General features: G+C 41.6%; 1 protein-coding gene across 1 annotated transcript in view; it reads left to right on the top strand.

Moving 5' to 3' along the window:
• Positions 1-19,348, top strand: part of srrm4 (serine/arginine repetitive matrix 4) — a 73,344-nt gene extending 53,996 nt beyond the window's left edge. The window contains exons 7-13 of the mRNA XM_067439410.1: positions 1,224-1,298; positions 5,089-5,227; positions 14,202-14,530; positions 15,156-15,341; positions 15,449-15,553; positions 15,667-15,795; positions 16,862-19,348. Coding sequence (XP_067295511.1) covers positions 1,224-1,298; positions 5,089-5,227; positions 14,202-14,530; positions 15,156-15,341; positions 15,449-15,553; positions 15,667-15,795; positions 16,862-17,111 — 1,213 coding nt within the window. The 3' untranslated portion in view covers positions 17,112-19,348. The remainder of the gene's footprint in view (positions 1-1,223; positions 1,299-5,088; positions 5,228-14,201; positions 14,531-15,155; positions 15,342-15,448; positions 15,554-15,666; positions 15,796-16,861) is intronic.
• The last annotated feature ends 233 nt before the right edge of the window (positions 19,349-19,581 follow it).

The raw sequence follows: 19,581 nt of genomic DNA, 5'->3' as shown, positions 1-19,581 counted from the left end.
TAATCAGGCATGTTAACTGCAAAATTGGGTTTATTCCATCTGATATTGTTATTTAACAGTGTGTTTCAAGCATCAATTCAGTTTTTTTTTTTAGCAGTATGTTACAATATGTCTTTTGTGCATAATTATGTTCACTAAAATTTATTTTTTAATTTTTTTATGTTTTTGAAAGAAGTATCTTATGGTCACCAAGACTGCATTTCTTTAAATAAAAAATATTGTGAAACATTATTACAATTTAAAATAACTTTTTTTTCTAATCAAAAATGTTACATTTTAAAATTGTATTTATTCCTGTGATTTTTCAGTGTCACGTGATGCTTCAGAAATCCTTCAAATATGCTGTTTTGTTGCTCAGTTTCTTCTTCTTCTTAATTTTAAAAACAGTTGTGATCTTTTATTGATATATATATAATCTTTTGTAACACAATTAATGTCTCAACTGTCACTTTTGATAAATTGAATGCACCCTTGCTGAATAAAAGTTTTTTTTTTCATTTTTTAAAAAATATTTCATTTAATTTTTGAAATCTCTACCCCTGAAACAACTCAAAGGACAGGAATAAGTAATATAAATTAATGTTAATGTTTCTCTCAATGAATAGTCACATACATAATAGAAATATGTCACATTATATTGGCTTGTGGCTGCTGTTTCAAGTGGACTTTAATGCATTAAAAAGATATTCCAGGAGAATGTTAAAACTCCTCAAAATATAAAAGCAGTAATGCCGCTACTGTAATACATATAGGCTATATAAAAACATTTAAAAACAATAAATAGAATGTACTAGCTATAAAAGGTAGCCTATTAATCTACCTGTTTATTAAAGATATTAATTCATCTTAATCCATTTGACATGGTCTACTCTTTTGTAATGTGTAGTTTGTTGGGCAGATAAATTTAATTTTGAACTTTAATTAAATTCGCTCAGTAATCTCATGTGAATCTGCGCTCAACTGTCTCCTTTTCAGACTCAATTAACACTGTTTTACATGTGCCACATTAAATTAGAACACTTCAGAGACATTCACACAAAAAGCTCTGACTCTTGCTGGGGTGTTATGTCATGTATTTTATTGTCCCAAGGCACCATAATGCCTCTGTCTTGCTGCTTTGCTTTCTCTTTCTTCCTCTATCACTGCCATGAAAATTCAAATAGCATAAATGCAGGTGAGATAATTAATATCTTCCATGTGTGTCTCTATTGGTTACCCTTCAGGTCAAGGAGCCACTTTCATCGCAGACACCGGCGCCGGAAAGCTGAAATTAGGAGTTCGTCCTGCATGGAAAACAGGTATATGCTTGACCTTACAACTGAATAATTGCGAGAAGGACAATTTAAGTGTAACATTTAGTGTAACTCCATGGTGGAGTCCAAAACTGAAGACAGCTGATCTTTACATCGAATTATCTAAAACAAATTCATGTAAGAATAGAATAGAATAGAATAGAATAGAATAGAATAGAATAGAATAGAATAGAATAGAATAGAATAGAATAGAATAGATAAATGTTCCCTGTTAAAGAATTAAATAACTACCACATTTGTATGGATTTAATAGCTCTTATGCATAACAATTTTTTTTTTTTTTTTTTTTATCCAAAAAAAAAAGTTTTGGCATTTTTATGATCAATTTTTGTTGGGGGTCAGGATATTCATTGCTTCATGCTGGCCAGTCAGGTTTTTTATCTTATCAGTCAGCATCCAGTGCCACTGTGGCGATGACTGATAAAGGTAGAGGTGACACAGAGGAAACTCTTTTATCTGCCCCTCACAGCTTATGTCCAACATTTGGCATGTAGATCAATTGAATCGGGAAAGGGAATGAAATTTGAGATCTCGCCACTGTGAACAGTTGTGCTTCCTTGGAGTGGGTTGTGGGGTGACGGGGTTAAGGTACTGTAGAGATGAAGCACTGTAGGGAATAGTGATTAAATTAAGTTTCAGGCACTCGTTTTCTTTGGTAGTAGGTGTCAGTGAAAATTGCCCTTAAAGCATATGAAAATCAGTACTGCTGATTGCCCATGTACAAACCCAATTCCAAAAAAAGTTGGGACACTGTACAAATTTTGAATAAAAAAGGAATGCAGTAATTCACAATAGAATATAGATAACATATCAAATGTTGAAAGACATTTTGAAATGTCATGCCAAATATTGGCTCATTTTGAATTCCATGAGACAGGTATCAATAAGAGGTCGGAAAAGTTAAATGTACAAATAAGGAACAGCTGGAGGACCAATTTGCAATTTATTAAAGCAATTGGCAACATGATTGGGTTTAAAAAGAGCCTCTCAGAGTGGCAGTGTCTCTCAGAAGTCAAGATGTTGTATTCTAAATAAAATATTGAAATAGTGTTGTCAAAAGTACCAACCGCGATACCAAATCGGTACTGAAATGTAAAAAAATGTGACGCTTCCAGCGCTTTTGAGCTGTAATGGTAAACACCTCTGACTGGCCATTGTGCTCACATGCTCATTGGATGTGCCTGTGATTGGCTACAATGATCAACACACGGCAGCGGTTTGAAAGAACACAGAAGTGTTTGAAAGTGTTTTGAAAGCGGGAGCAGGAGCGTTTGAAAGCACAAGCAGGTGCCAACCAGCTGACCGGTAGGCTGATAGACGTCTGCATTCAAACGCTCTGTGTGTATCTGTGCCAGCGCTCTGTGAAAGCGTCATTGATGTATTTTTACAACATGTTTGTAAAGCGCTGATCGTAGTAGCCAATCACAGACACATTTGATGAAGGCGTGAGCACAATGGCCAGACAGATGTGTTTACGATTCCGCTCAACAGCGCTCAAAGCGTCACATTTTTAATTTCAGTAACCGATTTGGTAACGCGGTCGGTACTTTTGACAACACTATACTGAAATGTGAAACTTCCACATCATTGCAATCCTTTTTTTATTCACAATTTGTACAGTGTCCCAACTTTTTGGAATCCGGTTTGTACAGATATTGGGCCCTATTTTAACGATCTGAAACGCAAGTGTCAAAGCGCGAAGCGCAAGTAACTTTGTGGGCGGGTCTCGGCGATGTTGCTATTTTCCCGGCGGGATAAATGGCTCTTGCGCCTGGCGCAAATCTAAAATGGGTTGGTCTGAAGTAGCTTCATTATTCATAGGTGTGGTTTGGGCGTAACGTGAATAAACCAATCCGAGCGTCATCCAACATTCCCTTTAAAAGCAGGTGAAGTTCCATTATGGATTGCTATTATTATGGCGTATTTACCAGGCGCACGCCAGGAGCGGTTCACAGCCGAGGAGACTGATGTTCTTGTAAGAGCAGTGAAAGACAGAGAAGTTGTGTTGTATGGGGATGGGAGAAACCCACCCAAAATACCATCGGTTAAACAGTTTTTTCAGTTTTTCAGTCGATTTTTTTTTTCCTGGTTCTTGACGGACAAACCAATTTGTCAGATGTCCTTATATACATATATGTCTTGCCACTATTGGGCAAACAGGTCTGATCCTTAATTCCTACAATTAGCCTGAATAATTTGTAAGCTAGATTTATGCCTATTTTTTCACATCTTCATGGCACACCACAATGATTTCCGTCAACTCATGTGTTAATATTTGTTTAGTGTAACAATTTATGATTTGCAAAAATAACTGTTGCATCTGTGTAGATTACATGAGCAAAGTGTATGCGCGTTGTGCACGCTATACATAATGGTCAAGCATGCGCCCTTAAAATAGCATAATGAACAACGCGCAACGCGACGTTTTTTCTGGTCAGTGGCGCAATTATTTAATGGAACAGCAAAATAGCACCAGGGATTGTTTGCGCTGGAACACGCCTCCTTTTTTGCGCTGAACAGCCCAGGGTGCGCAAGTTCATTCACTAGTTTAGCGACGTGCTTCTGTGGAGGGAAAAGCGCGCTTTGCGCGGGTGCAAAATAGGAATGACACATGTGTACAAAGTCAATGACACAGGTGTACAAAGTCAATTGCGCTGGGTGCAAGATAGGGCCCATTATGACAAATGCTCTAACAAGTTAGGACATTGTAGTGCATGCTTCCTTATAAATTAAAATGAGTGTAGTTTATAAGATGTAAAATAAGAACATTTTGTAAAAGGCGCATTTTAAAAATACATTTTGAATTAGATGAACACAAGAGAAATCACAGACAAAGAGTTTTTCATGCATTAAATTGGCCTCAAATGCTCTCCCAGGTGTCACCTCTCTGATTTCTTCATCAGTCCTTCATACAAAAAGCCGCTCTCATTCATTCATTCATCACAGAATTTCTGCCTTTTTTGAGACCAGAGAAGAGCGAGCTCAGGTTTCAAATTGAAATAATCTTAAGCTGGAGATGATTGGTTTTAAATCCCTAACTGATCTCTCCATTATTTGGAATTTCTTAGGGATATTCAAAGGACGAAATCATTATAGAAGACGAGCACAGTGAAGCTTTACATGGTTTCAAGAGCTGAAAAGGCACAGAGATCCCACTCACTCCACACAACAGGAACAATGGCCGTCAGCTCCCAATCCAAAGACCCATTACAAATAATATGTCTTGAGCTGGTATAATTGGCATGTCCTTTCATAGGGAACCATTTTATTCCACCTTAAGCCTTGCAGATCAGAGGAACTGATCAACTAAGACGCTAAAATATAAATCTTCTTGTTGTCAATTGTTTAAGTAGATGGACATTAGCTGGATCTCTCTGCCACTGCTATGTTATTAGAAATATACCACTGATACCGACAAACGTTTTTAATGGACTCTTTAGACAAAGTGCTTCCATACTGTATTTTTTTAAACATTTTTATTATTATTATTTTTTGCCACTTTAATTAATGCTTCTACCAGTTACATTCCCGTATGTCAACCTGTGGAGGACTCGCTGTCTAAATGCTGAAGAAAGACTAAAGAATAACTATTATACTATTGTTGTCCCTTACATTAAGATTTTAAAGCTAGTGTTGTAAAGGTGCTGTGAGCACCTTGATAAGCTAAAATGGTTTAACTTACAGTACTGTATATTTAATGTGAATATAAATATTTAAATTTCTCCTTGCGGTGAAGGGGCCTTTAACAAACTTGTTATGTGCTTTTTGTATGTAGATATGAAGATTGTGAAAAATCTGGTTTCCAAGACGGTGCCCGTTCATCAGCTGTCCATGGAGGTGATGCATGCAGGTCGGCAGTCAAGCTGACCAATAAAATCTCCTCTAAGTGCTGCTGCCACTTTTCTGAAAGCACCGTAAGTGTTTCTGATGGCTACCTTATGCGCTTACATTTCCGAACTCTTGCTCTGTTTAAGGCCCTTGTGAAACCATTGATTTCTTTTTACTTAACAGATGTCAGGTCCAAAAGCTATGTTGTTTTACACTTATCTGTTAAACTAATGCATTTGAAGGCCAGACAGTGCACATCTTTTCCCCCATGGATAAATATTTATCATGATTTATGTGACTGCTTGCTCACTTTTAGTTCTTTTACAATAACTGTAGATAGGATTTGGATTGAAATAGCCATAGTTAAGCATAAAGGCATAGCATTTTTAATTCTCACAGATGAAGTTTTTCTACAATCCTTTTTGTTTTGTAAATTGGCTAATATTGCGTTGCCATCTCATGATTAATATGAACAATAATCATCATTGTAGCAATGATGATTATTGTAACCAATTCGAGTGAGGTTATTTTTGTGGTTTGAATTTTTCAACCAACATGTGATTTGCATATTGCACACATGCTTGACACACAATTTAAACTTAAGTTAATTAACTTTTTAATGAGAGTGGTTTTCAAGTGTTTTCCACTCTCAGTAATCACACTTGTTAAAAGTGACACGCAACCTACTGTTACACTCTAAATGCATCCCCTCCAAGCAGACATATCAAACATCATTCAATAAATAAAAAAGTTCACTATCACTTAAGAACATGGTCCTGGGGAACCAGAGAATGCCTAGTCTGTCATAAAAACTAATATTTTAATGAAGTTAATAATTTACATATATGTATACTGCATACTATATACTGCATCATTCATTTTCTAACAAATCTTTTCTGAAGGTTTTTAAATAAACTCTTGCAAAATAGTTCCCTTTCGGGGAACTCGAGCTGCGTCGAAACGCTGTGAGAACGCCTCTGCGTTAATGCGTCGTGAAGCGCCTGTAGAACCATTCCATCGGAAAAAAGATCGATCGTCGGCGTGATGACGTCATCGACCGGAAGCTATAAAACGTCCGTGAAAACAAACAGGAACTAGCTTCTGAGCCTTCAGCAAGCGATCTGTGTGAACCTGTCTGTCTATTTGGTGTTTTTGTCTGTCTATTGAAGAGTTTTTCCACCCTTTTTGTTAAATATTTCATATATATTAACAAAACAAAGAGAAAATAAAATAGATAGAGAATTATGGCGAGTGAAAGCAGTTTTAAGAGTTGTGTTCATCCCTGCCCACGTTACATCACGAGTGGGGATACACACTCTCTTTGTGTAGCCTGCTTGGGAGCGCAGCATGCCCAGGCAGCCCTCGAGGGGGCTGCTTGCGGGCACTGTGAGCGTATGCCACTGAGAACGCTGCGCTCCCGCCGGGCACTCTTTGAGGAGGGTGCCTCGGCTCGTGTTCCCCGCGGCTCTGGTCCCGCTGCCGCCGAGGCGGAGCGGAGGCTGCAGTCGTGGGGATCACAATTGGATGTTGCAGAGGGGTTAGAGACGGGCGCTGCCTTATCTCTGCCCTCACCTGCACCATCCAGCGGCTCTTCTCGGGGCATGGAAGCACGCATGGCGGTTTCTTCCCCCCCGAGAGAGTCGCCGGTGCTTCATCTGTCCAGCTCTGAGGAGGTGGACGTTGAAAGCATCGAGACTGAAGACTCGCCACTTCAGTCCCCTGCATGCGAGGAGCTCGTTGAGGTTCTGACGCGAGCGGTGGCCAGGCTTAACATCGACTGGCCAACCGAGAGATACGAGGCAGGAAGTAAACGTGCAAGTAAATTAGACGAGAGATTCCTGCCTTCTCGCGCTTCAGAGCCTCAGCGGCGGGGCTTGCCGTTCTTTCACGACTTGCACACTGAGGTGGCAAGATCGTGGAAGAGACCGGCATCATACCGCGTTTTCAGCCCACAGACTTTGGTCTATAGTAACATCGCTGGGCTGAAACAGTATGGGTATGGGGCGATGCCAAAGGTTGAAGAGACGCTCGCGAGCCATCTCTCGCCTTCCTCGGCATCGTCCGTTAAAGCCCCGTCTTTGCCCACCAGACCTCTAAAAACAACGTCGGCGTTGGTGGGCAAAGCGTACTCGGCAGCGGGTCAGGCAGCTGCATGCCTGCACACTATGGCAATCGTGCAGGCATACCAGGCTAACCTGCTGAGGGATCTGGACAGTAGCGATGCAGTGGGGGGAGATATTATTACGGAACTTCGTTCTTCTGCCGATTTAGCTCTCCGGGCCACCAAAGAGACGGCCAGATGTGTGGGCCGCTCTATGGCAGCCCTGGTGGCCACGGAGAGGCACTTATGGTTGAACCCCACTGACATCAAAGAGGGGGAGAAAACTTTTCTGCTGGATGCGCCGCTTTCTCCTGGAGGCCTCTTCGGTGACGCAGTCCATACTGTCACCGAGAGGTTCCAGGAGTCCAAAAAGCAAGCTACGGCGCTCAAGCAGTTTCTCCCTCTCAGGGTCCAGGTCCCTGGGGCTGCTGCTGACATCAAGCAGCCCAAGCCGAGTACGAGCGCCTCGCACAGGGCAAAACAAAAACAGAGCGTCGCCACCCGAACTCCCCCTCAGCGCGGGGACGAGGGGCGGCGCTCTCAGACGAGGCCTTCGAGGGGCAGGGCTGATCTGAGGACAGTCCTGATCGCCAAGAAGGCCTCGTCGAAGCGTTCCTGACGCTAGAAGCGCCAGGACGCTGAGGGTGGTTCCCCCCGTAGGGAAACGGTGTTTACCCCTGCCTACGGTACCCGTTTTCCCTGCGGCACCCTTTGGGGGCCGCGCTGCCAACCCCGCCGCAATGCCGGGGCGCAGTCGGTCTCCGCGGGCCACCTGAGGGTGGGCCGCCCCCTCCTCGGAGGGCAGGAGAAACAAAAGGACGCTGAGGGTAGTCCCCTCCGAAGGGAAACGGTGTTTACCTCCGCCTACGGTACCCGTTGTCCTGCAGCGCCCTCTGGGGGCCGCGCGGCCAACCCCGCCGCAATGACGGGGCGCAGGCGGTCCCCGTGGGCCACTCGAGGGTGGTCCGCTCCCCCTTCGGAGGGCTCCCGAGCAGTCAAGTCAGTCGTTCCCTGCCGGTCCGCCGCTTCAGGGCACTTGTGCTTGTTGCTCAAAGTACACCAGAGGCCAGCCTCGAGAGGCTGGTTCCCTTAGTAAATTCTCTAGACGAGTGGAAACGTCAATCGAATATTTCCATTGGGTCCTGCAGCGGTGTCCTACCTACAGAGGTGGGCCCGGAGCAGGCTCTGGTAATGGTACAGGAAGTACAGACACTCCTGCAAAAAGGGGGCTATAGAGAGGGTTTCCCCTCCCAGCAGGGAGTCTGGGTTTTACAGCCGTTACTTCATCGTGCCGAAGAAGGATGGGGCTTACGCCCGACATTAGCTTCCTTTCAGTCTAGCACTGTCACCCCGCACATTTACCAAGTGTGTGGATGCAGAACTGGCGCCGTTGCGTCTACAGGGCATCCGCATACTGAGGTATATCGACGACTGGCTGGTTCTAGCGAATACAGAGCAGATGGCGGTTCAGCATCGAGATGCTGTTCTCGCGCATATGTCGAAGTTGGGGTTGAGGCTGAACGCCAAGAAGAGTGTGCTTTCTCCGGCTTAGAGAACCACTTTTCTAGGTGTGAACTGGGACTCGGTAATAATGCGGGCGCAATTATCGCCAACACGCATAGCATCGATCCTGGCAGCAGCCAAAGAACAGAAGCTAGGCCGGGCCGTCACTGTGAAACAGTTCCAGAAACTGTTAGGTCTCATGGCAGCAGCGTCCAATGTAATACCTCTTGGCCTACTGTACATGAGGCCACTGCAGTGGTGGCTCAAAACAAAGGGATTCTCCCCGAGGGGAAATCCGCTCCGCACGATCACAGTCACGCGGCGATGCCTACGTGCTCTGGTCATGTGGAAAAACCCGGGGTTTCTATCTCAGGGTCCCGTGTTAGGGGCTCATGTTCGTCGCGTAACGCTAACGACAGATGCCTCTCTCACGGGCTGGGGGGGCGACCATGAGTGGTCGCTCATCCCAGGGTCTATGGCAGGAACATCAGCGGCACTGGCACGTAAATCGGCTAGAGATTGAAACAGCATTGAAACAGTTCCTGCCCGACCTCAGGGGCCACCATGTGCAGACAACACATCGGTGGTCGTCTATATAAATCACCAGGGGGGTCTGAGGTCCCGTCCGTTGGACAAATTGGCACATCGGATCCTCCTGTGGGCCCAAGGGAAATTGCTGTCAGTCAGAGCAGTATATATCCCGGGGGTCCTGAATCAGGAAGCAGACAGCCTGTCGAGGCAGGGGCCGAGGCCCGGGGAATGGAGACTCCACCCAGGAGTGGTGGAGCTCCTATGGAAGGTAAATGGGAGCTATTTGCTTCGGCTGAGAGTTCTCACTGCCCGCAGTGGTTTCTCTGACCCATCCAGCCCCGCTGGGGTTGGATGCCATGGTACAGGGGTGGCCGAGGCCACCTCTGTACGCCTTCCCCCCGATTGTCTTGCTTCCAGGAGTTCTGGAGAGGGTACGCCGGGACGGGGCCCAGGTACTTCTAGTGGCTCCGTACTGGCCGACCCGAGTATGGTTTTCGGACCTGATATCTTTCCTGGAAGGCTCTCCGATGGAGATTCCGACCAGGAGGGATCTACTCTCTCAGGCGGGCGGGAGATTCCTCCACCCACGCCCAGAGATGTGGAAACTGTGGGCCTGGCCTCTGAGGGGGCTAGGCTCATAGAGGAAGGTCTCTCGGCCGAGGTCGTAGAGACCATCCTTCACTCCAGAGCTCCGTCCACGAGGAAACTGTACGCTCTGAAAGGGAAACTTTTCTCAGCATGGTGCAGAGAACGCCAGTGGGACCCAGTTAACTGCCCGGTTGGTACAGTGCTGGAGTTTCTGCAGGCAAGGTTCTCGGCAGGGTTGACCCCCTCCACAATAAAGGCGTACGTGGCGGCCTTGGGTGCCGTCCACGTCCCTTTGGGTGGAGTGTCTTGGGAAGACACCCTCTGATTACACGTTTCCTCCGTGGCACTTTAAGGTTGAGGCCTGTTATGCACTCGAGGGTCCCAGCATGGGACTTAGCCTGTGTTTTGCGGGGCTTGTCCGAGCCTCCGTTTGAACCCTTGTAGGAGGTGTCGGATAAGTTCCTCACCTCAGGACTATATTCCTTTTGGCTATTTCATCTCTCAAAAGAATAAGAGATATTCAGTCCCTGTCTGTAGGGCCCTCATGTCTAGAGTTTGCGTCGGGGATTTCTACATCCCAGGCCGGGTTATGTCCCCAAGGTTCCTACGAGCCCACGGGGCCCCATTACTCTTCAAGCATTCTGTCCTCCTCCTTTCACGACGTCAGACCAGGAAGGATTAATCTGCTGTGCCCTGTTAGAGCACTAGATACTATGTCCACAGAGCTGCCCTGTGGAGGAAAACTGATCAGCTGTTTGTCTGTTTCGGGCCCCCTAAGAAGGGGCCCCAGTATTTAAGCAGAGGATGAGCAAGTAGGTGGTCGAGGCCATCTCACTTGCTTATGAGGCGGCCGGGCAGCAGTCTCCACTGGCTGTCCGGGCGCATTCAACCAGGGGTATGGCTGCTTCTAAAGCACCTTTGACGGGGGCTTCCCTCCACGATATTTGTAAACGCGGCCGGATGGTCGTCTCCTTTAACCTTCGTCAGGTTCTACGAACTAGACCTGGCATCTACTGTTGGGGCACAGGTACTCTCGTAACCGTGTGCGCTTCGGCTTCACACATACGAGACACTTGGTCCTATGGCGTTGTGGGTATAAGCGTTCTCACAGCGTTTCGACGCAGCTCGAGTTCCCCGAAAGGGAACGTCTCAGGTTACGTATGTAACCCTAGTTCCCTGAGGGAACGAGACGCTGCGTCGCTTTGCCATACTCCCGGCGTGTCCGTGATCACTTACTTCAGGCTTTATCAGAAGTTAGTTCCTGTTTGTTTTCACGGACGTTTTATAGCTTCCGGTCGATGACGTCATCACGCCAACGATCGATCTTTTTTCCGATGGAATGGTTCTACAGGCGCTTCACGACGCATTAACGCAGAGGCGTTCTCACAGCGTTTCGACGCAGCGTCTCGTTCCCTCAGGGAACTAGGGTTACATACGTAACCTGAGACGTTTTGTAACCTTTGAGGATAGTTTGTATACTACGGAGAAAAAATAATGCCCCACGTGGCAGATAAATCACTTTCCCTCATGTAGTCATTAAAGTTACATGAATTTTAATAATTGCTAATATTTTTGTCTTGAGCCATTGTGTTCAAAGATTGTCCATAGTGTGAAGCAAATATTCCTTTCACTGATTTTTTTGGTTTTTTTGTTGGTTATTTCATTCTTAAACTATAGACGTTGTCATAAACATTTTAGTACGAAAGTCTCCCTTTTCAAGAAAAATAAATAAATAAATATATATATTAGAGATGCAACAATACAGTTAGTCCACGGTTCAATACATACCTCAGTTTTTAACCACGGTTTTTCGGTTAGGTTATCTTAGGTGACAGGAACAGAAAACGGTTAAGGAGAAAATGTTTTTATTGCAATACTCTTTCTTTATTTTACTTAAAAGACTTGAAAACCCTTACTTAAATTTTACTTTAAAAAAACCCTTGTACACATTCCCAGTGTATTGTATATTTTTAAAATAAATATTTATTAAGATTTACAGTGGCAGCTCAGAGATGTACAGTAGCATTTAAGTATGAATTTGAATTAATTAATGTAGGCTAAAATTAAAACTCTGTAGTCTTCAGTATACAACATTGATCAAAAGATACTGTATTAAAGCTACACTGTGTGATATTTTCCCCCATCTAGCGGCGTAAAGGTATATGACCATCCAGTGAATAATAGTTTCTGTTCCTCTCCATTCCGATTTCGTTTTAACTCCTACGGTGGCTGATTTAGTCCAAGAATAACATGGCAATCCTCCTCTTCACATTCGACACGGCCATCGAGTGTTAAAACGTGAAAGGCAAAGCTTGAATTTACGGATATGTCCCTCTTTGGCTAATGTACTTTCAAGATGGAGGGGCAACATGGCGACCGGCATTCGAACCCCTCACCCGTATGTATTTTCAATGGCATATTATAAACTTACGAGAATACTTTATTACTTGAAAGAAGTAAATATACATTAATGAGCACATATATTTTTGAAAGAACTAAGTGTTTTTAGCTAAGAATAAACTAAAAAAGTTACACAGTGTAGCTTTAAAGGTCTTGTGTTTTTTATTAAAATAATTTAAGAGGTGAACTGTCTCTTTAAGGACAACGTGTTCAGTAGGCTGCTGCTGTCAATTGAAGACCTGCTCACATCTCATATATCTAGACGCACATGATTTTACTTTCACTTTAGACATATCCGACTATGTTTATATGTTAACCTTGTGTGTATTTGACAGTATTAGCGCAGTAAGACTGTCCAGTATTGTGTGTGTTTGACAGACGTTTGAACAGTCCGTGCCTTGCCAGTTAAACATATGCACGCAAATGAAATGTTTAACCGGCAAGGCTTTAAAACGTGGCTAAACATCCCCTAACTTTAGTGCATATGATTGGATATTTGCTCATATCAGCGCGTAGACTCACACTCAAACAGAGCCGAAATAAGCTGAGAGAAATTGAAATAATTAATTAAATGCAAAACCGAAAAAAACGCAATTCACCAACGCGTATTGAACCGTGAATGCCGCACCGAATGGTTCAATATTATATTGAGTATTGTGGCATCCCTAATAAATTTATATATATATATATATTGAGGTAAAATCCCTGGTTGGTTATCCGTTTAAGCAAACCATTCTTTTGGACTGATGCGGGTTGTTTCATATACTAAAGCTTGCAAAAAGCTGATGCCCTGTAAAATAATATACATAAACCTGCACATAATTGTTTCATACTGCACAGCTAGATCATTACAAACAACCACTGGGCTATATCAGATTTTTGCTAATTCCACCATAAATCACAGTTTGATTTCTTTTTGTGCCATTGCAGCATACAAGAATCGTACTGAAACTTAGCAGCTTCTTTCCATTTTCTATAAAGGATATGGATTCTATTTAGGATGTAGAGTCTATTTAAATATACTCCATCAGACCCACAATAGAAAATGAAATCTAATTTAAGACCTACAGGTGAACAACAAAGATAAAGAAAAAGGCTCATGCCGGTGTGTGGCAGAGCGGAGTTGGATTTAAAGAAGAGAGGGTTATTGTCTTTTTCTTGCACTTTACCACTCTAATGATGCACTTATGTCACCCGCTCTTCCCTTTTTCTTACACCTTACCTACTTAAGGAGGAAGTCTTGATTGGTAAGTCGATGCTATCCGCAGATTTAGGGACTTACTGTAGGCCGCTGGTGGACTGTAAAATCTCTTCCGACAGGGGACTAAAGCAGAAACATGTTCTTTTTGTTTTTCTCAAGGATTTTAAATAGTTAAGAGTGATGGAGATATTTCTTTTGTCTGCAACCCTTTTCATATAATTAGATATATATACATTATTTTTATTTTTTTCTTAAGCCCATTCTGTGATGTCTGTTTAATGTTCTTTAAAGGAAAGCAACTTTCAAAATGGGGATTTTTGTTTCCTTTAACTCTCACTTTCTTCTGACTTAAACATAGCTGGAAGTTTATTCATGTAGGTTCTTTTCTCTCTTTTTTGATCTGGATGTTTCTTTAATTTGCCTTTTTCATTAGCATTGGTTCATTGTTTTTCTCTCTTCAGTCTCTTTTTTCATTAGTTTCTTTTGTAATAGTTCTTGCTTTGTTCTTCTCTGTTCTTTTCAAATTTCTCGCATGTGACAGATTTGCATGGCGGTTTTTAATCTTTTAGTTTCTGTCCCAAAAAAAAAAAAAATCTTGATTAATTTCCTCTCTGTGCTCTGTAGGGACATATGTGCCTTTTAAAGAGTTCTCAGACTGCATCATGCAGGTAGCAGATTAATAATATGGCCTTGTTTTTCTTTAGAAAAACAACAACTTTGCTTTGTCTGCTTGCAGGTCTCACCATCACGTCATGGGGTTGAGGGTTTAAACAAAATGATGATCGTCCAGGATTCAATATCCAATAAGGGCAAAGGTCAGGCCGATTACGATTCGGGAAATGACACGTCCTCTCCACCATCAAGTAAAACTGGCATCACAAGATCAAAAGTTACCAGAAATGGAAAGTTCTCGTGTCAGGATTTAACATGTCCTGAGAAGCTTAGACTAGCTGATGGGGACAATGCCTCGGATTCAGGCAACTCGCTAACCAGCTATGACTCTCTGGGTAAACCAGTACTCAAAGAAAATACTCTACACAGCTCTGTCTTCAACAAGCTCAAAGGGTGAGGCTGTTTAGAATGCATTTTACGTCAGCTTTGCGTCTGTCTGAATTGTATTTTGATGGTGTACATCAAATGTATCGCTATGTTCAGTAACAATATCTTTCCAGTGTAAATGCTCATTCACTGCCTGTCTGACAATGCTCAAGTTAAAGCAGGATGGATTCTGATTGGCTGTAAATTTGCTGGATGAAATCGTTCTGATTCCAAACGTTATCGTTTCTTTGTGCCGTTATCGTAATAACTGTAGTCTGAACTCTGCTATTCTTTAATCTTGATAACGATTTTTAAAACTGTATTTTTATTATCTTTATAGTTGTCTTAAGAATTTTGGTTATAGGTCCGGCTTCTGTTTCACTTTTAACATTTGACCACTAATGAGTGACTTTTCAAATATAATGAAATATAATCAGACCAAAATAACCGTTATATAGAGCAGTGCTATTTTAGTATCGAGATACTATTGTAGTTGTTTTAATAGTTTGAGTAATTTAGTTGATTTTTGTCTTTTAATATGTCTGTACAGTAAACTATAATAACCCTGGTAAAAGATCTCCCGATCTCCTGTCTCTTACATTGTGATGTAATAAAGAAAAGGTCTAAAATAATCTCCCTCTTGTTATTGCAGTGAAGAAACAGGCAGGTATGCTGATTTGGAGAAGACACAGCCTCTGGGTCTCGTCACCGATAGGAATCGGAGTCCGTCTTATGATAGATATCAGGATCGAACGAGGTCCCGCAGCAGAAGCATATCATCCAAAAGCAGATACTCAGGGCGCTATTCCAGAAGCCGATCCCTGTCCTCAGGGAGGAGGTAGGTCACACAGCTGCTATTTATTATAGGAACTCTTATTTTAGGCTTTCGATTTAGTTATAAACTGTATCTGACAATATCATCTCTCTCCATCGGTTCATTTGCAGATCATATTCTCGTTCATCCAGTCATTCGCTGGATTCGCGGAGAGACAGTCTGTCTAGTGGGAGCAGTTGCCGCAGTCTAAATTACTCACGGTGCACACCAGACAGGTGATTTTTAGCTGAAAGTGATGTGTAATTTTATCTAAAATAATTGTTTGCCGATGACTGTGGCATTGCTGAACTCAAAAATGCTTGCATGTCTTTTATGTGTGGATGAAAAGGTTTCGAGAGCGGAAAAGAGACTGCAGTTCCTGCAAGAGTAGAAAGCACAGCAGGAGAAGACCTTGTTCCCCAATGAGAAAGAGAAGAAGAGATTCCCCCAGCCATCTGGAAGCCCGGAGAATTACAAGGTCTGTTCTTAGAAAACTACTGTATGAATCACAGGCGGAAAAAACTCCGCTGATCTTTCTTCAGAGATCAGTTAACCCAGACAGAGTCTATATACTTTTCCCACATCTTTCTGAACTGATTCTGGGCAAAATCTCTAGAAATCTGCAGAATTAATTAAAACTGAACTGAGAGCACACTCTAATTGGTAGCTGAAGGCATTATCAAATTAACAAAAAATATTTAACACATTAACAAGCAAATCACAGGATTGTCAGGCATTCCAATTCTGTGTAAAAATAAGAAATAGGCATACAATCTTCAAATTAATATATATATATATATATATATATATATATATATATATATATATATATATATATATATATATATATATATATATAATTGGATTATTTTTGCATTTCTAGCATGTTATATGTTTGTCAACAGTTCTTCTAACCTTAACTGATGGAGTGAGTAGCTTTTCATTTCTTAAACACCCATGTAGGAATACACATCATGGCCATATTCCAGGATGACAATGTCAAGATTCATCGGGCTGAAGTTGTGAGGGAGAAGAAAGAATCATTTTCACAGATGAATTGAGTCCAGACCTTAAATTCATTGAAAGTCTTTAGGATGTGCTGGAGGAGACTTTACAGAGTGCTGGACTCTTGCAATGTTAAGATCCTAACCAAAAATGTATGCACCTCTTGATGGAAATAAATGCCATCAAGTTGTGCACAATTTTTTGGTCAAGATCTTGTCCAAACAGGGACTTTTTTTGGGCCATGCAGTGTATCTATTTATAGTAAAGACATGTGTAATGTTTAACTTTTATTTAATAAAAAAACTGCATTTCCACAAATATATTAAACAAAAAATTACAGTTTTGACACAATTTTTGATCAAATAAATTCAGCCTTGGTGTGTGCTAACAAATATTTTTAACTGTAGTGTACATGTAGAGATATCCTTTAAGGATTTTTCTCATTTAAAATTGTTATTGAGTAAGTTTTTTTTTATTGTTTATTGACTAAGTAAACTTTGCTTGTATTCTCTTTCTGCATGCCTTTCTGTTCTGCACAGTGCCAGAAAGCGGCCCATCCCTTACTACCGTCCCAGCCCCTCTGTCAGCAGCCGGTCCTCCAGCCTCCTGTCCTGGCGCCTGTTTTCTCTCGGTCGCAGTCGTTCACGGAGCCGCAGCCGCAGTCACACTTCTTCTTCATACAGGAGCTACAGTCGCAGCTCATCGTGGAACTCTATGTATAGCAGACGTAGTCGCAGTCGGAGCAGAAGCTATGACTCGATGGTGACCTACAGCAGAGCCCGCCGCTAATTTACGGATGAACCAGATGTGGGAATGCTGAGATACAGCACAAGCCCAGGACCGCATCTTATTGTAACTGGAAATGAAATGGAGCTGCACTAAGAACATGCTGTGCTTGGATGTGGAACACCAGGCAGTGACAGGATCATCTGTTCAGTGTCAGATAAGACTGAAGCTTTCCATATTGTTGTGTACTAAACTGTGTGCGTTCATCCATCCTACTCAAAGGAAAAGAAAAACTTGTCTATCAATCACAAAGTCTGCTGTTGTAGGAAGGACCTGACTGGAGGTATCAGTATGTGCACTGCAATATGTGAGTTTCTGTTATACCTTGTTTTGCTCATAGGTGTGAGGATATTGTTGTTCATTCATCAAAACAGCCGTAGTAGGAAGCGTCTTCATGTGCAGGGTCACTCACGAGACGCTCATAACCTTGACTGTAAAAGCCGATGTTTGAATCTATTGTATTTTTGTAGTGTTTACTTTTTTATAGGAGATGTCAAAAGTGCTTGAGGAGAAAGATTTATCGCTTCCATAACAGCTTTTACTGAGAGCAGTCGCTTCTGTGTTGCACACACCTTCACTTTGAAAAATGTGCCATCCGAATTGGCCCCACCGGCAAACACACACCCCATCAGCCCAAATGCCAGCTTTATTTATCTTCTGTTGAACTGGAAAACAATTCAAATGTCATTGGCTGTGATGGAGATGATGATGATGATGGTGGCGGACAATCAAAATGCAGCGGATGTGCTCTACTGGTAGGAACCGTTTTGCAGGGTCCAGCTGTCCATACTGTGTTACCAAATGTGTTAATATACATTCATCTTGCAGACCTCGAGAGGCAGAATGAAGATATTTTTGTGCCATCAGATTTAAAGCTACTTCTGAGTGAACAAAGAAAAGGTATACTTTTTTTCTGCTCTACTCACTTAAAACGAAAGCACTCATATACATATTATTATGTGATTTTCAGTCGTATTAAATTGTATAATATTTTTAATTATTTATTCTTTTAATCCCTTGACATTTCTATTTGTATCTGTGATTTATTTCTGTGTGGTATGCAAATAGTGCATTACAAATATTTATTACTCAGATCACCTGAATTATTTATATTCATATAGAATTTTTTTTTGTTTGTATTATTCATTTTTGACTGTTTGGATATTTTCTATTCGTCTAAAACCCCACAGTTTAAACATTCGATCCTGTATTATTTAAATCACACACTTAACATACTGTAAATGATGATGATATTTATAAGTACAAATGTTTTATAAAGCATATTTATTGGTTGCACATCAGTGCAACAGCAGCGAAACTATTACGGACTGGGAGAAATAACAATGGCTGTCATAAGATATCAGTCAGATCAAGTATTTTCTGAAAGGATCAAAGGTATATATTTGGTGTGTGAAATGGCTTGATGAAACAGCGTATAAAAATCATCACCTTCATCACAACAGATAATGGCAGTTTCTTTGTTTCTGTGTCATAACGTCTATTGGAGTGCTTGTTAAACGAAGGCATGGTGATCTCTATGCACTGTACATTATTAGCTGTCTGACTGTTGTGAATTCTGACACTTGTACAGATAATTAGCTGTAGATGAAGGGGGGAACTTGAAGTGTATCAAATGTTTTATCTTCTTGAATTCATCTTGTTCTCTCGTCTCAAACCGTAAAATGAGTTTAGTAAATGATTATGTAAATCTGTTGTGTAAATATGCAAACGTTTAGTGCGGCAATATTAGGCATGGGCTTTATTTATTGAGATGGAGTAGTGGTACTGACTGTTTACAAGGCTGGCTTTCTAATTTACATAATTTGCATTCCTTCTAAAAAAAAAAAATGCTGAAATGTTGCAATGAAGCCAACCCTTTTTTTTTTACAAAATCAAAGTCAAAAACATGCTACAGAGCCAACCATTGGCTTCTGTAACTGCAAAACATGATTGCAACATCCTGCAATACCAAGAATTAATTTATTTTTGAACAGAATGAGCAGTAAAGATATACAACAATTGTGTATTTGATTTAGCACAATGTAAAAAAGCTCAGTGCAGGGCATCAGGCTTGAAGATTTTCAACATTCCTCATATTATCCTCTTCTACAATGTATATACAATGTTGTCTATGTGCACAATGTCTCCCTTGCTCTTTAAATGAATGGCTAGTTCTCTGTGGTCTGATTCTGTAATGATATTCAAAGAGTTCTAAATAAATTATTCATCTAATTAATTGACCCAATTTTTTAACTCTCTTTATTCACACTAAAATTACTGCATTCATGAATTGTAGGCTATAGTAAAAAAAAAGGGAGGGTGGGGTAAGATGATTCAGAGGCTTGATTTTTATGTGACCAAATAAATAGGAAATTCTTTTTAGCACATGATAAAAGTGCAAAGTATTTATTTTTAAGACCACTTTTTCATGATTCAAGACTCTTTTTCTATGAAACCTATATAGTGTTTTTGT

The sequence above is a fragment of the Pseudorasbora parva genome, chromosome 3 (genome assembly GCF_024679245.1).
Source record: "Pseudorasbora parva isolate DD20220531a chromosome 3, ASM2467924v1, whole genome shotgun sequence".
In the NCBI taxonomy this organism is placed as follows: domain Eukaryota; kingdom Metazoa; phylum Chordata; class Actinopteri; order Cypriniformes; family Gobionidae; genus Pseudorasbora; species Pseudorasbora parva.
Note: the sequence above shows the minus strand (reverse complement) of the source record. Positions and strands in the feature narration are given on the sequence as shown.